Source organism: Neodiprion lecontei, chromosome 2 (assembly GCF_021901455.1).
Source record: "Neodiprion lecontei isolate iyNeoLeco1 chromosome 2, iyNeoLeco1.1, whole genome shotgun sequence".
Lineage (NCBI taxonomy): Eukaryota > Metazoa > Arthropoda > Insecta > Hymenoptera > Diprionidae > Neodiprion > Neodiprion lecontei.
Window position 1 is genome coordinate 33,158,004 of NC_060261.1, and position 14,570 is coordinate 33,172,573.

A 14,570-nucleotide genomic window follows, 5' to 3' on the forward strand; every position below is an offset into this window, starting at 1 on the left:
AAGTCGAGAGTAAGTCGAGAGCGCACGCTGCACGCACACGTTCGTAGGTGGATCTGCGTTCCGACCGGGCCCCGACGGGCAACCTGGAAACCGGGGAACTTAGTGTCAACCGAAGCTAATCGTAAGCCGCGCTCGTTGCGCGACTAATTTCGTCTCTGCAGCTCGGCGAGTAAGGCAGGTACATGACCTGCAACCTGCGCGCTTCGACATCGGAGGTTTGTTTTTTGGCGGTCTCCTCGGATCCGGATTCCAGAATCGCTGCTTCTGAAGGAAATGCCGTATGCGCAATGAAATTCGATTCGGGCCCACCAAGAAATTTGTTGACTTTACTAACCGACGCTAAAAATTTGTCGGATACCTCGGAGATCAGACTAATCATTTTCTTGATTGAAAACGTTGGAGAAAAATTTGCATTGCGATTGCTAGAATCTGAAACAGCGTGTCGGTTGAATCGTTTGTACCTGTAGAGAAATTGGAGTATGAGATGATGCTTGACAATTAGTTGCCAAGTGAATCGTCAGTCTATTCAATATTCGACAATGTACGTATTACGTACCTAGTGTAGCACAAAAATTTGAGCTCATGACAGAGTTGAGTCGATTCGCCACTCGGTCATTCATTATTCTCCGTTTGCAGTACGAATAATTTCGTCAAATATCGATTGCTTGTTCGTGGAAGTCGTAAAAATTGCTGACCATCGATAAACTGCCAGAATCGAAATTCAAATTGCTGTTCTTCTGTTAATTACCTCTTAACTATACTGTCGAGGCAGGCTTGGAATTTGAAAAAAATGATCACAATCGAAACGATGAAAAGCCGATGTTTCAAGATTATTAAAATGGTCCTAGAATCGTAAATGAAAGAGTAGCATGTGTGACTTTTAAAAGTGGTGAGAATAAGGCTGGACTGGACTTAGCTCTGGCGTTTTGTATGCTCGTAACGAGCGAAGAGATGATTATTTGTCGCGATAAGAAAGTTTGCAGTAGCTGGTACGCCGTGCTATTCGGTCGAGCGAAGAACTAGGAGACCTTGGGTCGTGTATAACGCAAGAAGCCAAGCAGCCTAGCACCCAGCTACTGCAGTGGCAGACCGTGGGTGATATTGCGCTTTGATTCGTCGCTAATCGGCGTCGCGGTTTTGAATTTCAAAAGTGAAATCGAAAATCACCCATACCTGCCTGCACCGATCTTTGCAGTGACATCCGAGCCCAGCGAGATTCTTTACAATCTCATTATACCCGCCACAATTAGCAGTTTCTCTAATTAGTAAACACACCCGTAATATTCATGCGCGAGTAATAATAATCGTGTAAGTTTCACCTTATACCTGGTCTTGTGAGTGCCAAGGTATAATTCGTTTTAATTGCTGAAAGAAAAATTACTCAAGACCAATTATTTATCGCATTGGGCGAAAGGACGATTACGCACTTACTTCTGACGATAAAAAAAAAAACGAATTTTTTCTCGACAAACTGATTAGGAAATCTACTTGTTCAATTCTTCATATGATTTTCGAGAGGAAGAGACGCGTCTTTTCTTTTTCATTTTTAATCAGGTCACTATTCATTCAACGGTATGATAAAAATTGTGGAGTACCGAACGGAACACGAATCGTGTACAGTATGCATGGGCGTGTCTAACAATCCGACATTCCGTCGACCCAGTTATGAAACGCGCGTCTCGAAGTGCATCGATGGATATATAATACGTACATATCTACATACCTACATACAAGTGTGTGCTCACGCATGCATCTTGACACACTAACCGTAGATACTAGCGTTATTATCTATCGAAGAAAAGAGATAGAAAAAAAAAGAAAGAACCCACGGTTGCAGCAGAGTCGTAACAGGCATTAACCGCGAGTTTACGACTCGTCGGTGCGTACCCACTAACCAATGAGTGTAAAGCGTGTGTCTTTGCTTTAAAACTTGTGGACAAGAAGTGGAAAAATCCTGATAACAGGGTGACCAAAAATCGAAGGTCAGAAGAGACAACGATGAGAAAAAGTAAAAAAAAAAAAAAAACAAAAACAGAAAGAAAAGGCAGACAACGAAACTGCCGGAAGGTCATAGCCAAAGACAATTACGTTGGTTATTTCTGAGTTTGATTAAAGGCCTTTCGTCTATGCCCGATGGGCTATCCGATGTGGCACTGAGCCAGCCTCATTTGCCCCGTCTTGTCAAACAACCTCCTATTATATGTAAGTTGTGTATAGATACGTATGCGGTTGTATTGCCAAAGGTTAACTCGCACAGATGGAAGTTATATCCCATACACGAAATAAAACACGAATTACAGGCTCGCCATTTACTCCCCCTACGCTTGCAAGTATTAATATACGTGTATAACGGCGATAGCGGTGAGCTACGAACATGAACTTTAGAACAAGTCATCGTTGCAATTACCCTTAACACTTTCCGACAACCTGGTACCGTAACCTTTTCCCATCTAATTCTTGCCAACCCCGTTTATAGATCATTAATTAGAATAATTCACAGCGTATCGATCCGTGAAAATTTCAATTACGCGATGAAATTATGTAATCTTTCGTTCGTCGTCTTTAGGGACAGGAAATCCGCGAATATTATCTTCGTACAGTGCGGTATTGACGTTTGTCGCCTTATCAATCGACGCCACACGGAAAAGTAAATACGTAAACATCCCGTAGTATACTACGAAAAAGATAAGGTCTCTCCCGTTGGATACGTGGAATATTCATTCATTCCTTCATTCATTCATTCATTCGTCCTTCATCGTTATTTGTCGTATCGTCTAAATAACGGACGAACATCAGACCGGATGGAGTTTTCTTCTTCTAAGAATATATTCAAAGTACAGATAATTTTAGCTGTCCGTTTTTTATTTTATTTCGAATATAAATTTCCTTCCATTTTGCCAAGCACGTAGCATCGTAGTAACAAGCCCCCAATTAATTTGTCATCTCCGAATATGAAAGAAGCCGTCTCTGAGTAAAAGAAAAAGCGGGCCCGCGATGTAGCGTCTCAATCGAACCGAGGAATGCGGTTGGCGATCAGAAATCAAACAAAAGATTGATAATTAATAAACGAACCTTGCTCTCCGCTAATGCAGCATAAGCCGACCCATTAAGTTATCGAGACGACTCCTCACCTTCTTCCTCGAAGTCGAGCCGGGCTGCTGCACGTGCAGTAATGATATCTTTTTAGTCTTCCTTCGGGGTCCATGGAGCAGATTATAGGCGGCGTAACGACGAAACGACTTCGGGGATCGAATTTGAAGAAGAATTCCAAGCCACCCGATGGCGCTACAAAAGATGTCGCGTAGCTTTACACCCGATGCACCGCAGTCAGCGAGAAACCGCCGGACTGGACGACATCTCGGGTTAAGGTAAACCGCGATGCAGGATTCTTACTTCCGGAAACGATAGCCGGCCCTGGAATAGTTTCCCGTTTCGTGCACGCGCTTACTAGTACGTATAATGCAGGTACATATATAATTCTACCATGCGGGTTACGTCTAGTCTGGTTCTTCCGTGACATGCAGACGTGCGTACGGCTCCGGTAACCAGTTTTTACAATTTTTTTCCCTCGTTTTACGCAACTATTTCTCAAGCTCGAAGTCATTTTTATTACAGTACAGCACAACTTGCGGCCCTTCCACGGTACCGACGACGTGTCTGCTATATTCACTGTGACGTACGTCCGCTGTACGCACCAACCGCATTACAGCTACGGAACACGGGGACTCGATTTTATCTTTCATCAAAAGTTTCGTCAACCCGTACTTACGTACAGTATAAGAGTTGTCGTCGTGAACGCTCACTGGCGGAAGACTTCTGACCGAGTCGAGGTGTCAACTTACTCCATTATGCAGCTCTTTCTCTTCCTCTTTCCATATAACTCGACCAAAACTTTTCTTTGCTTTTCAGCTGTGCAGCAGCCGCGACAACAGGGTCATTTTTCAAAAGCAGAACGGTTTCGCGTCTAGTATTTTACTCGTCCTGCGAAACGGTCTGTCTCTTTCAATCGTTGGATATAGTTCGAGATAAATGATCTCGTATCGAGTTATCTCTCGAAATTTCACGAAGAGTCCGGGAATGTTGTTGAAAATTATTTCTTTAAAAATTTCCAGAAGGAAGTGAATTTTTACCGTAGGTACACAAATTTCTTGTTCAGTTTAAATCGAACGTGAACCGCACGAAGATACGGATACACTTCCGTTTTGTCTTACTGACGTGACGATAAGTCTTTCCACGCTTATAATTGACAGCTGGGAAAGTGCGTCGGGGTATTTCGATGACGTTAAATAATGACCAAACTGAAACGGAGAGATGGTCTCAGGAGTAAGGGTGTTCATCGTGTCTCGAAAGAGACGGAAAGATGGAGAAGAGAGAGAGAAAGGGATGGTGGATGTTGGCGAATGTCCAGCTTACGGTGCGCTTTTCGCGGGTCTAAGTGAGTCTAGGCGAGTGTGCTTGCACGTGTGTATTCCCCTGGGCAACGTGTTTTACAACCATAACTGTAGTAACATACCTCGATATACTCGAGGGAGGGCGTTCAGCGGCTGTTTTTCAAACGACACTTGATACCATAGAGAGTCTCGTATGGGTAAATGGCGCGGCTGATTTTACAGCCAACAACACACACCCTGCACCACCCGAGAAGAGTCACGTTCTATACGCTCGAATAAGTGCACCTGGCCTCTTGGAACGCGAATCCCTTCGTACCTCGAGTTGGAAAGCAACTGTCGAACATGTTTCGTCGTTCATTACCTGCACTTTTCTCAAGCTTTTCATTGCTTATCCGTAACAGAGAAATATACAGTGCGTCAAGGAGTGATTACGGTGTGTTGATTGGGAACGATAGTGTAATAGTTACTTTTCTTTTCTAACGCCTGCACTATCGCGGTTTTGCATCCAAAACGAGTGATGGGCCATCGTACGATCGGCTCCAAAGTGGTGCTCTAGGAAATATCAAAGCAGTGATATTGTAGATGTACGTATACCAAAAGGTCGCAGAGGTCTGGTGTATCATGAGTCACTGCACAGAGATCGAGTGGAATTTTGCCCGTAACGCCCACGACGCGACGCGATCGTCTGCAGCCTCCACCTTCCTCTTCCTTTCCTTCGCCTTTTTCCTTTTCTTCTTCTTCTTCTTCCTCTTCTTCCTCTCTTACTTCTACTTCTCCGTGACGCTTTTGCAGGTAGAAAATATGCGCGCACGCGGATGATGATACTCGACTTCGAGGTGGAAAATAACGACGGCATTAGTAATGAAACGGTTCGATATATAGTCGTTTCGCTACAACTGTACATCTCTACTAACCTAATGGCCGCTTCCTCGTAGAATCGGTATTTTTAATACTTATACACAACCTTACGATCTTCACGGTCCCCGCACATCCCGCAATATTCGTTAATTACGTACTTTCATACATTACGGAATTACGTGCCGTCCGATGTGGAATTCGCTGGTGCATAGACAGTGAGAGTTCAAGCTCTCGAAAGTCGAATGAGACGTGTTCGATATTATTGTCTATTATTTACGTCTCAATCGATTGACAAATGCCGCAAATATATTTCTGAAGAAAATTGTTCCAAGTCGAAAATTAATTCAATAAGAATAATCAAATCTAGTTTTACATTCGCCGCAGGCTTAATCCTCTTGGATCAAGCACTTATTACACCTAGGTGGTGATTGAATGGAAAAAATATTTAGAAGCCAAATCGCCCGAGGCCAACGGGCAAGACCGAGTGTGTGTTTCATTGAAGCAACACGTTGTATTAGCAAAGGACCAATAAGGGAGTACGTGACCAATCAGCTATACCAGCAGAACAATTTAGTGGGCTTTCAACTTTTCTCTCTCTCTCTCCCTTCCCGCTGTAGCATTTAATGTAATGCCTAGGCACGTATGCTTGTATAGAATAACATTGGTATTAATATTAATAGTAATAACAATAACAATTATGTCAGAGCCTCCCGAGGCACGCCGCTCATTTTTGACGATCCAAATGCACGTAAGTGTCGAGGGACAAACACAAGTGGGACGATTAGAGCGTCTCTCCCTCTTCGTCTCTGCGTTGAGGAGAATAAATATGCGCATATATGCGTAAGCAAATACCTGCACAGACTTTCTGCCGTTGTGTGCACGCTTACGAGTGCCTGTTTATTCTTAAGCCAAGTTCACACGCCGTATAGGAGCGCAGGGCTCACGTTCGTACTTTTCTCGTACGAACCTTGCGATGCATGTGCTTTCGAGCCGTACGTAAGAGGCAATGCGGACCGCGCCTTTATTTGACTTTGGCAAGCGCGGCTGTTCTTTTCGTCAAACACACAGGACGTATCCTTTTGACGACATCGCGGGGTTCCTTCGTACCTGCGAGTTGTACCACCTCGTATACACGTTTGCACTCCACCTATGAATCTGTGCTCACAAACGCATCCCGCCCTCGAGTCGGAACCTTGTCTCGGCCGGCGTCTGTAAATCATGATCTTCTCACACTTCCCTTTCACCATTTGTCGTCTCATTTTTTCTTCAAACATTCATTTCATTCTTCACCAGCTCGTTTCTACGACGTTCGAGTATCGCGTCCGTCGAATTTATTACTCGAACTACCGATGAATACGAACGTTAAATCCCTCGAGCAGACACGTTAATTTACTCATTTTCGTCCTCGACTAACAATGAGGGCAGAAAACAAAATTTGAAATGTGACAAAATTTGCGAAACTTTTACGAACCCCTGATTTCTCATCTACCGATGTCAACTGGTCTGTGTTAAAAAAATACGAGGCGTTTTTCGATCGTTACGCAATTGCGTTTGACGCACGTGTCGGATTGTTGCGAGCATTGCGACCGATTTGCACATACGATTTATTCGCGATTGATCTTGATTGAACTTGAACCCTACAGTTATACCTGACCGTGATCGAATCAGAAGGTTGCGCGAATCCTGCGACCAGCGAACGGCTGGAGAATTTGCGTGCGAAAAATGATACGCAACCGTCGTTATAATATTCCACTGACGATAAACCCGTGAATGCCAACATGCCGGATTCCTCGGATGATACGTATGGGTATTCCGTTTGGATAAGTATATTTTATTTTGTATTTGATACAAGCCTCACCGCTGTTTGGAATTTCTAAAAAAATTCCACTCCCAAAATAATAGCATGAAAATAAATTTTCCAAGGCACTGAAAGAAGAGAGGCCAAAAGAACGCGAGCTGGAACACGGTTGTAGGCGTGACGTCATCGTCGAGCTGGTTGAATAAAAATGTGAAATAGAAGCGATAGGCGAGCGAAGGCACGAGCTGTACGAGTGTGCATGCATATGGCTGTAACACGATAGCATTCGCAGTTTATGTAACGAAATTAGCATTCAGTTCTAAGTTGCCGAGTCGGTTTGGTTCTCGTAACATATCGGAGTAAAACCCATCGAGTCAGACGGCACGAAAGTGAGGCTCGCTCATTGCGTCATCGGAGAAGATTCTTCTGGTTATACGACAGTACGGGTCTGCACACCGCTAGAAATGCCTAATCGCGTGTGTAAAATTGTGCGAAATATCGGGGCTCGCTATGCCCGGCAATAAAACCCGTTCCCAGAAGGACCTGCAATTCCTCGGGCGTCTCTTTTTCGACCGACATTATATTTCCTCGAGGCAAAAATAATAACGCTCCTCACCTTGACGACTTTTTAATTCGTGATCTCTCCTCCTCGCCAAACCTGTCCCTCTCCCTCTCCCTCTACCGCTCCCTCTCCCTCTCTCTCTCTCTCTCCCTTTCGCTCCTTCTGTTTCCTTTCCCCCGGCTATCCGGCCGTAAGTCCGTCTCCATCTCGTTCACCCGCACAGAAGAAGAGAACCCGGATCGTGCGGACTGCGAACACGAAGAGGCGACCGGATCGTCGCTCGTTATCTTGATGCGCAGGCGAGCGAGAATTTGATTTTCGCTTCATTTGCATCGGGAATTTATTTCTCGCAATTATATACTGTCCGAGAATTTATGCCGCCGTTTATATTACGCCTAGAAAACGCGTCATGACCGTTCTTCGATACCGATCATTTTTTCATATTTCACCTGTTTATTCACTTACTGAGTTTCTTTCTTCGTTTTGCGTTTCTACCACCTTTCCACCAGCGCGAAACAATATTTACCGCCGGAAGTTACAGCTTCAATTGATTATGTATTCCAATTTTATTTTCCTCAATTTTTCAATCCGACACATCCTTTTTTTTTCTTACACCCTCTCGTATCTCGTGCGGATGATAAAGATCGGTACCGAATCGATTCGGATGTCTGTACAGCGGGGAAGAAGTAATAATAGAGGAAGAATTACGAGGTGGGAATATATTTTTTGCAGATAACTAGGCCTCGTGACTATTACATCTAGTTTTACCTGAACTAGGACGGCGACGTCGAGGTACGGGAATGACATCAATGTGTGTCGGCACGTCTACGTCTATATATATTAGGCATATATCTATCTGCACTGTCACGATATACACCTGCCACGCATATAATGCTACGCGTTATCTAATCGGGTAAAGGGTTCTTATCGGTACCCCTTGTACACAAACCTCATCTGGGGCAGAAACTCGCGCGTTTGAAAAAAAACATGTAAGTGAAATTATGACAATAGTTATTGAGCAAGTAAATAGTCAGTAAATTTTTCAAACTACCGCAACAATATCGGACAGGGATTTCGGATCGCTTATAAAGCTTGGAATTTAATCGGCAAAAAAATTCATGTTGCCAAAACTAAAACTGCGATCGGCGATCTGGAATCTTCCTCAATCATAAATCTGATTATATGGATATTTTTGCGATGTTTGTATGGACATATCGTCACTGACTGAGCTGTGACGAAGATTTTTCAAGTAAGTTCTTGATCCGTTTAGACAGACCCTAACGGAAAAATAACTTTCGAAAAATTTGAAAGAACTGAACTCACGAATTGTCGAATTCCAAATCTCGATACGGCTCGGCAATATTCGTTGTTGGATATCTTTAGCGTTAAGTCAAAGAAGATAAGATTGAGAACGATCGTGAGGACGTAACGCTGATTTAGTATGAGATACGGTAGTGAATTTTGAAATCTGTTAATTGTATTAAATATTTGCAAGAGTGAACTTCTGACATGGTTGGTAAAAAATTTGAATAAACGTATTTTCAGCTCACCTCGTAAACAATTCCACTGTACCCATTCATCTTCGAGTCACCTCAGGTATTCCATGATAACTAAAACGACGCAATGTAGAATGCGATATCACTGGCGATGGTGAGTCGAAAGTTGATACTCGCGTTCGGCAAGTTTAAAAATAATAGAATAAAATCACGGCATCACACACACACGAGGCACAAGCTAATGGTAAAAATGATTACGAAGCACTTTCGGTTGTCGTTGGCGCGATCTGCGGGCGTTTGAATATTCTTTTGCCGATTCGCGACACCGTGAATGAACCGAAAAATTGCACGCTGTCATTCGGGCACGATACAGAAAAGGGGGGCGATCGACTCGGGCCGACCCTTTCAAATCGGTTCCGGTAATATCACGCGGCGCGATTGAGAACCGCCAACGTAACGCACGTGATTTTTTAATTTAATTCGATATAATCACTTAATGGATATAAACTCGAGTGTATGGTTTCGCCCCGGAGAATTACTCTCGGTACTCAACAACGACCACCACGACGTGCTTCGCGTCTCGACGCGCGACACGGACTGAACACCGAGGAGCCCGCTTTGTCAGCACACCGCGAGCGGGTTCCCTAACTAGATACCATGGCTCTCAACGACCGGGACTTCTTCCTCGCCGTCCCGGATCACGGGACTCCGAGGACCCTGGTCTTGTCGTTCCGATTTGCTACCCCGACTTCGAATGCCTGATTGAATAAATTCGCCTCGGGAGAAATCAATTTACAGAGGCGCGCTGGCTGAAGCACTTTCGTCAAATCTGTTTTTTATTTTTGTATTAATTAAATTCTAGAACGGAGCGAGACAGGATATCTTGGCAGAAGGACCAATCAGCTGTTCTTTCGATCGCGAACTTTATTTCGAAAATCACAACAAGATTAGACGTATCCGCGAAATGGAGAACAACCGGTACAGGTAAAAGTAGGAAAAATATACAGAAATAGAAAAAAAAAAGTTTAAATCACGCTATCGAATTGCACCTTAAGAAGCCTCGGAACATTTTCGGGAACGTATGTTTCAAATTTGGAAGTTTCTCGAACTATCGTATGTCCGACATTTTGGAAATTGATGTTTGGCTCGTTTGCCATATTAATCGCAGCCCTCGAAACCATGTGAATCGATTACTTTTCAGAACATTGAGATGTGACGAGTTTGAAAATGTTTTCCAGCCATCAGACCGAATGTAAAGAGCCCAGTGTTCATAAACTCCCTTCAGATTGGCATACAATGTATTAAAACCCCTTGCGAATGCTCCAAAAGTGCATCGTGATTCCGTTGGTACATTGCGGTCTCATCTGCATTGGTTCCCAGAGTCAAGATCCAAGACGCTGCACCTGGTTACGTGAAAGAGGTCGTTCCGGTTCTTGGTCAGTGTTTGTACAATCCGGCGGCTAGAAGAGGAGAAGACACCAGAGCCGGCGAGTCCTGGAGCCTCGGTATGGTAAGAGCACACCCTAGAGTGGCAAAGACCCGGAGGTTTAACACTGTGCTGCGAACACTCTGTGCGCGCACTCTTTGCCTTCGTACCTGTGTGCACATGTGCGGTTCTCGCCGCCACGTTACGGGCTCGAGACCAGTTGCCGCTTTGCCATGTCGGGAAACAAGGACGTGTCAGGTCCCATCCTTTCCTGTAAGCCGGCATCGTCGTCGCTGCAGCCTCTCCAGGAATTCCCCATGGCACTCAACATTGTTCAATAGAATTCGCTGATCATGGTCTGATATTTTGGTGCCTTTTTCCTCTATTGCTCATGATCATGAATTTACTCGTGTGAAGTCACCTTAACGTGCGAGTATACCAATGATGGTCGCGTATCCTTTAGGACAGACCTTGACCATGTTCACACTACGAAAAGGCGTCGGGAATAGTCCTTGTATCTTCCACGTAAGACTGAATCACGGAACCCGCACTCGTGTGTGTTTTTATTTGATTTTCCCTAAATTCATTAAAGTGACTAACGCTCCTTTCTGCAACAACACGCACCTTGAGTTTCTCCTTTCAATACCCCTCTCAGCGTGGATTTCAACGTCCTGGTTCTTCGTCAACGTCGTCAATCAACGATCCTAGATCCTGCCTGCAGCGCGCCTTCCGCGTTGTCTTTCATCGTCACTCTCGGACCGACAGGACTGATAATCAGGCGGTTCTAGATCCACCGATTGCTGCAATGAGATCAATTTTCCTTGTGGCAGATTCAGAGTTTAAGATCTACATCTTCTTAGTTTGCGTCCGTTTCAGCCGACCCAGTATAATCGGTCAGTAATCTCAAGGTTTTATCCAGCATCCGGAATAGTTTCCGGTTTTACTTCGTGGTTAATATTTGGATACAGTTTACGTATTGACGCGTCAAGTTCCATCGAGAGTAACTATACATTTTCTTTAACAGCATCGAGATAGGTGGTCTGAATGATTCTTGAAACACTTTAAAGTACTGGTAAACAATATTTCAGGCGAATTCGTATAATACGAAACAATTTTCTCGTGAATATTTTGCTTTTCGAATGAGGCATAGTTGGTGCTTTAAGCTTCCAAGACACGTTTCCGTCCGCTGTGTAGGTCATACATAATTCTCGTACCGGTGCGTAATACTCATGACAGAATTTATTTTGCCGACCAAAGAAGATCGTGAAACAATTTTCGAGACGTGCAGAGGATGGTAAAGAATGTTAGAGAAAATTTTTTCTTCCTCCGACAGTCGTACGAACGTAAAAATCATAACAGTCATCGGAATATCGAATCGAGGAATGGTTCCGGTAAGAAGATCGAGTTCTTCTCTGCAGCCTGCTGCATGATCTCGATGCTGCAACCGGCGATCGCTGCCCAGCGAGCACAAGACGGGTCCGCAACTCGACGTTCCTGGATAAATACGGCGTGGGTTCACTCACCGGTCGAGACACGGGGCCGGCTTTGTTGTGTCCTTGGATTGCCAGGATGACGAGAAGGCCGTCGAGGAGGTTGACCGGACCAGCTCTAAACGCTACCCAGTGCATTCGCGGAATCGATCTTTACTCCGGGCAGAGAGTACTCGACGATTGCAATACAAGGCGATTTACCGTTAGAATAAAAGTCATCATCTGGATCACCGTCGATCACGCATTCTTATTAGCGCGCGTCGTCCGTGAATCCGTTGTCCGACTCGCGTCTGACCGAGGTGAATTCGAGGTCGAAAAATAGGCCGGTTCGTGATGTTTAATAATTCATGATAACGCGCCTGTGAACGCGGAGACCAGTTACGGCGAGGTGAAGATTTTCTCAAGGCAACTTGTTGATCCTGTGATTTTCCTTTGAATTTGCAAAACCACTGCAGATTCATTCACATGCTGTTTTTTTTTTTACCAACGATAATTAAAACCGTTTGATAAGATACGGATAGAATTTCTATGGTAAGGCAATTCCTTGAAGTAATTCTGCGGAAATGATGCAGGTATCACCAGAGATCAACCAGTAAACAATAACGGAAAATGAGTTCTAGTAAATCAGCTTCTTCGTTGCCTGCAGTATCGACGTCTTCATCGTTAGTACAAAACTTTAGAAACCACAAATAATTACCGTGTATTAACCTTATTTGTATTTTCCACATTTGTCGAAGTTAACGTATAGGTACCTGTTCTATCTGTTGAGCGTCCTCGGATTCAAACAATTTTCCAAGGGACTACAATGTCACCTCAAAGTTAACTGTGCGCGGAATGCAGCCTCTTGGCTCATCGTTTCGAAGTTATCTCGAAAATTGTTTAAGCTATCGCAATGACACTTTCACTGGAATTCACCGCAAGAGCGTACAGTTCTGCTTTTCGGTTGCATCTCAATCGCGCACATTAAAAAATATGTGGTCAGCAAACTTTTTTCAATCCGGAATATAAAACTGTTAAACACATTTTGCTTTGAAAATTTTCACCAGTTTCGTTTCTTTCTCGCGATGCTATTTCATTTTTTTCTCATCGTGAATAAAGGTGAATAACGATCTCGCTAAAATTTACTGTATCAAACCCCGTCGACCATTGGCGACAAATTTAGGAGCGTATGAAGACATTCATTCTTAGTCATTACAATCAATAATCACTGTTACCAGCTAGTTTCGCTTACTGTGCAAGGGTGAAACACCCATTTTACCCCCGCCGCTTTATGATGTAGTAGTCGTCATAGATAAAATACGAATAAGATTGGCTGCTGCGTCAACTAATATTATTTTAATAGCAGATTTGTTTTAGACTTGAAACTGTGAATACGTATCGTGAATAAAAGCATTTGCCTTGCTAATTTAGTTTCACCTGTTTCATTTCCTCTTTCCGCTCGGCGAGCCGTATTTTTTTGTCAGTAACCCCCGAGAGAGTTACAATACTATTGATATGAAATATATTGTGCAAGGGCTGAGCCAGTATATGAAACCGATAATCTATTCACCGTTGTTACAGGCCAGACCTTTCCCATAGACATGGGGATTAAGATATGTGGCTTATCGATAACTGAAACCGCTGGCCCAGATATTTCCTTAAATTCAATGCCCCCATGTAACTTTCCGCATAAATTGATCTTCGAACTTTCGACCCAGTTAATGTAACGTTGATGTAATTGTTAAATTTATTTCTTTGAACGCAGATAGTGTCAAAAAGAGCATTGTACACGTATTCAGTAGGAATTCATCGTGTAGCTAGATATAAGCGAAAAAAAAAAAATGCACACGGATAGGTAGAAATTTTTTGAAAAATACGATTCAATGTGTGTGTGACGTCAAGGCAACGGACCGGTTGATGCAGCGTGATATACGCAAGGCTTTCAAATCGTCCGACGAGCCGATGTCGCCTTGAACTCGTGACATCATCTGTCCGCGAGCTCTTTAGTATACCTGTTTCATGTATTATTCCGACCGTATGGATAGATAGCCTGAGGTTGGGTGCCACGCGCGCGTAAATTACCGCAACTATTCCGCTTCCAAACTTATTCCGCAAGTTCGAGATGCTCTCTCTTCTCGACTGATTCCTCCAATCCGTTCGAACGGACGCGGACGTAAGGTAAATAAATAATCTTAAATAGAACGAACGGCGTGCAAATTCAAGAAGAGAGGTAGAAAAAACGCGTTCTAAAAATATCCCTTACGTAGTGTGATATACTTCCAGAATCAGGCCTTGTATCGGTCGTAAAACGTGTACGGAAGGCCTCTCTATACCCTGTATAATTATATGTATTATGCCTATAATATGCCTGCACAGAGCGTATAGGACAAAGTAACGCCCGTGATAACGTCTAGAATGCGAAGCAACGTGTGCCGCCCCGTTGTTACACGGTCGGACGAAACAACGTGTAACGGAAAGAACTATGTATATAAATGGAAATAGAAAAATAGAGACACATAGGCGAGACGCCGAGAGGTTCGTAAAAGTAAAGAGTGACTGCTGCAGCGCCA

At 43.8% G+C, this 14,570-nt stretch overlaps 1 protein-coding gene across 5 annotated transcripts in view; it reads right to left on the reverse strand.

Annotated features, from left to right (window-relative positions):
• Window positions 1–14,570, reverse strand: part of LOC107222459 (tensin-1) — a 99,797-nt gene that overhangs the window by 49,467 nt on the left and 35,760 nt on the right. Inside the window, exon 1 of one of the 5 annotated variants that reach the window (XM_046732760.1) lies at window positions 9,160–9,687. The exons of the other annotated variants lie outside the window; for them this stretch is intronic. Within the exon in view, the coding sequence (XP_046588716.1) occupies window positions 9,160–9,189 (30 nt within the window). The 5' untranslated portion in view covers window positions 9,190–9,687. Of the gene's footprint in view, window positions 1–9,159; window positions 9,688–14,570 lie in introns of those variants that run through there. 5 annotated transcript variants of the gene reach the window in all.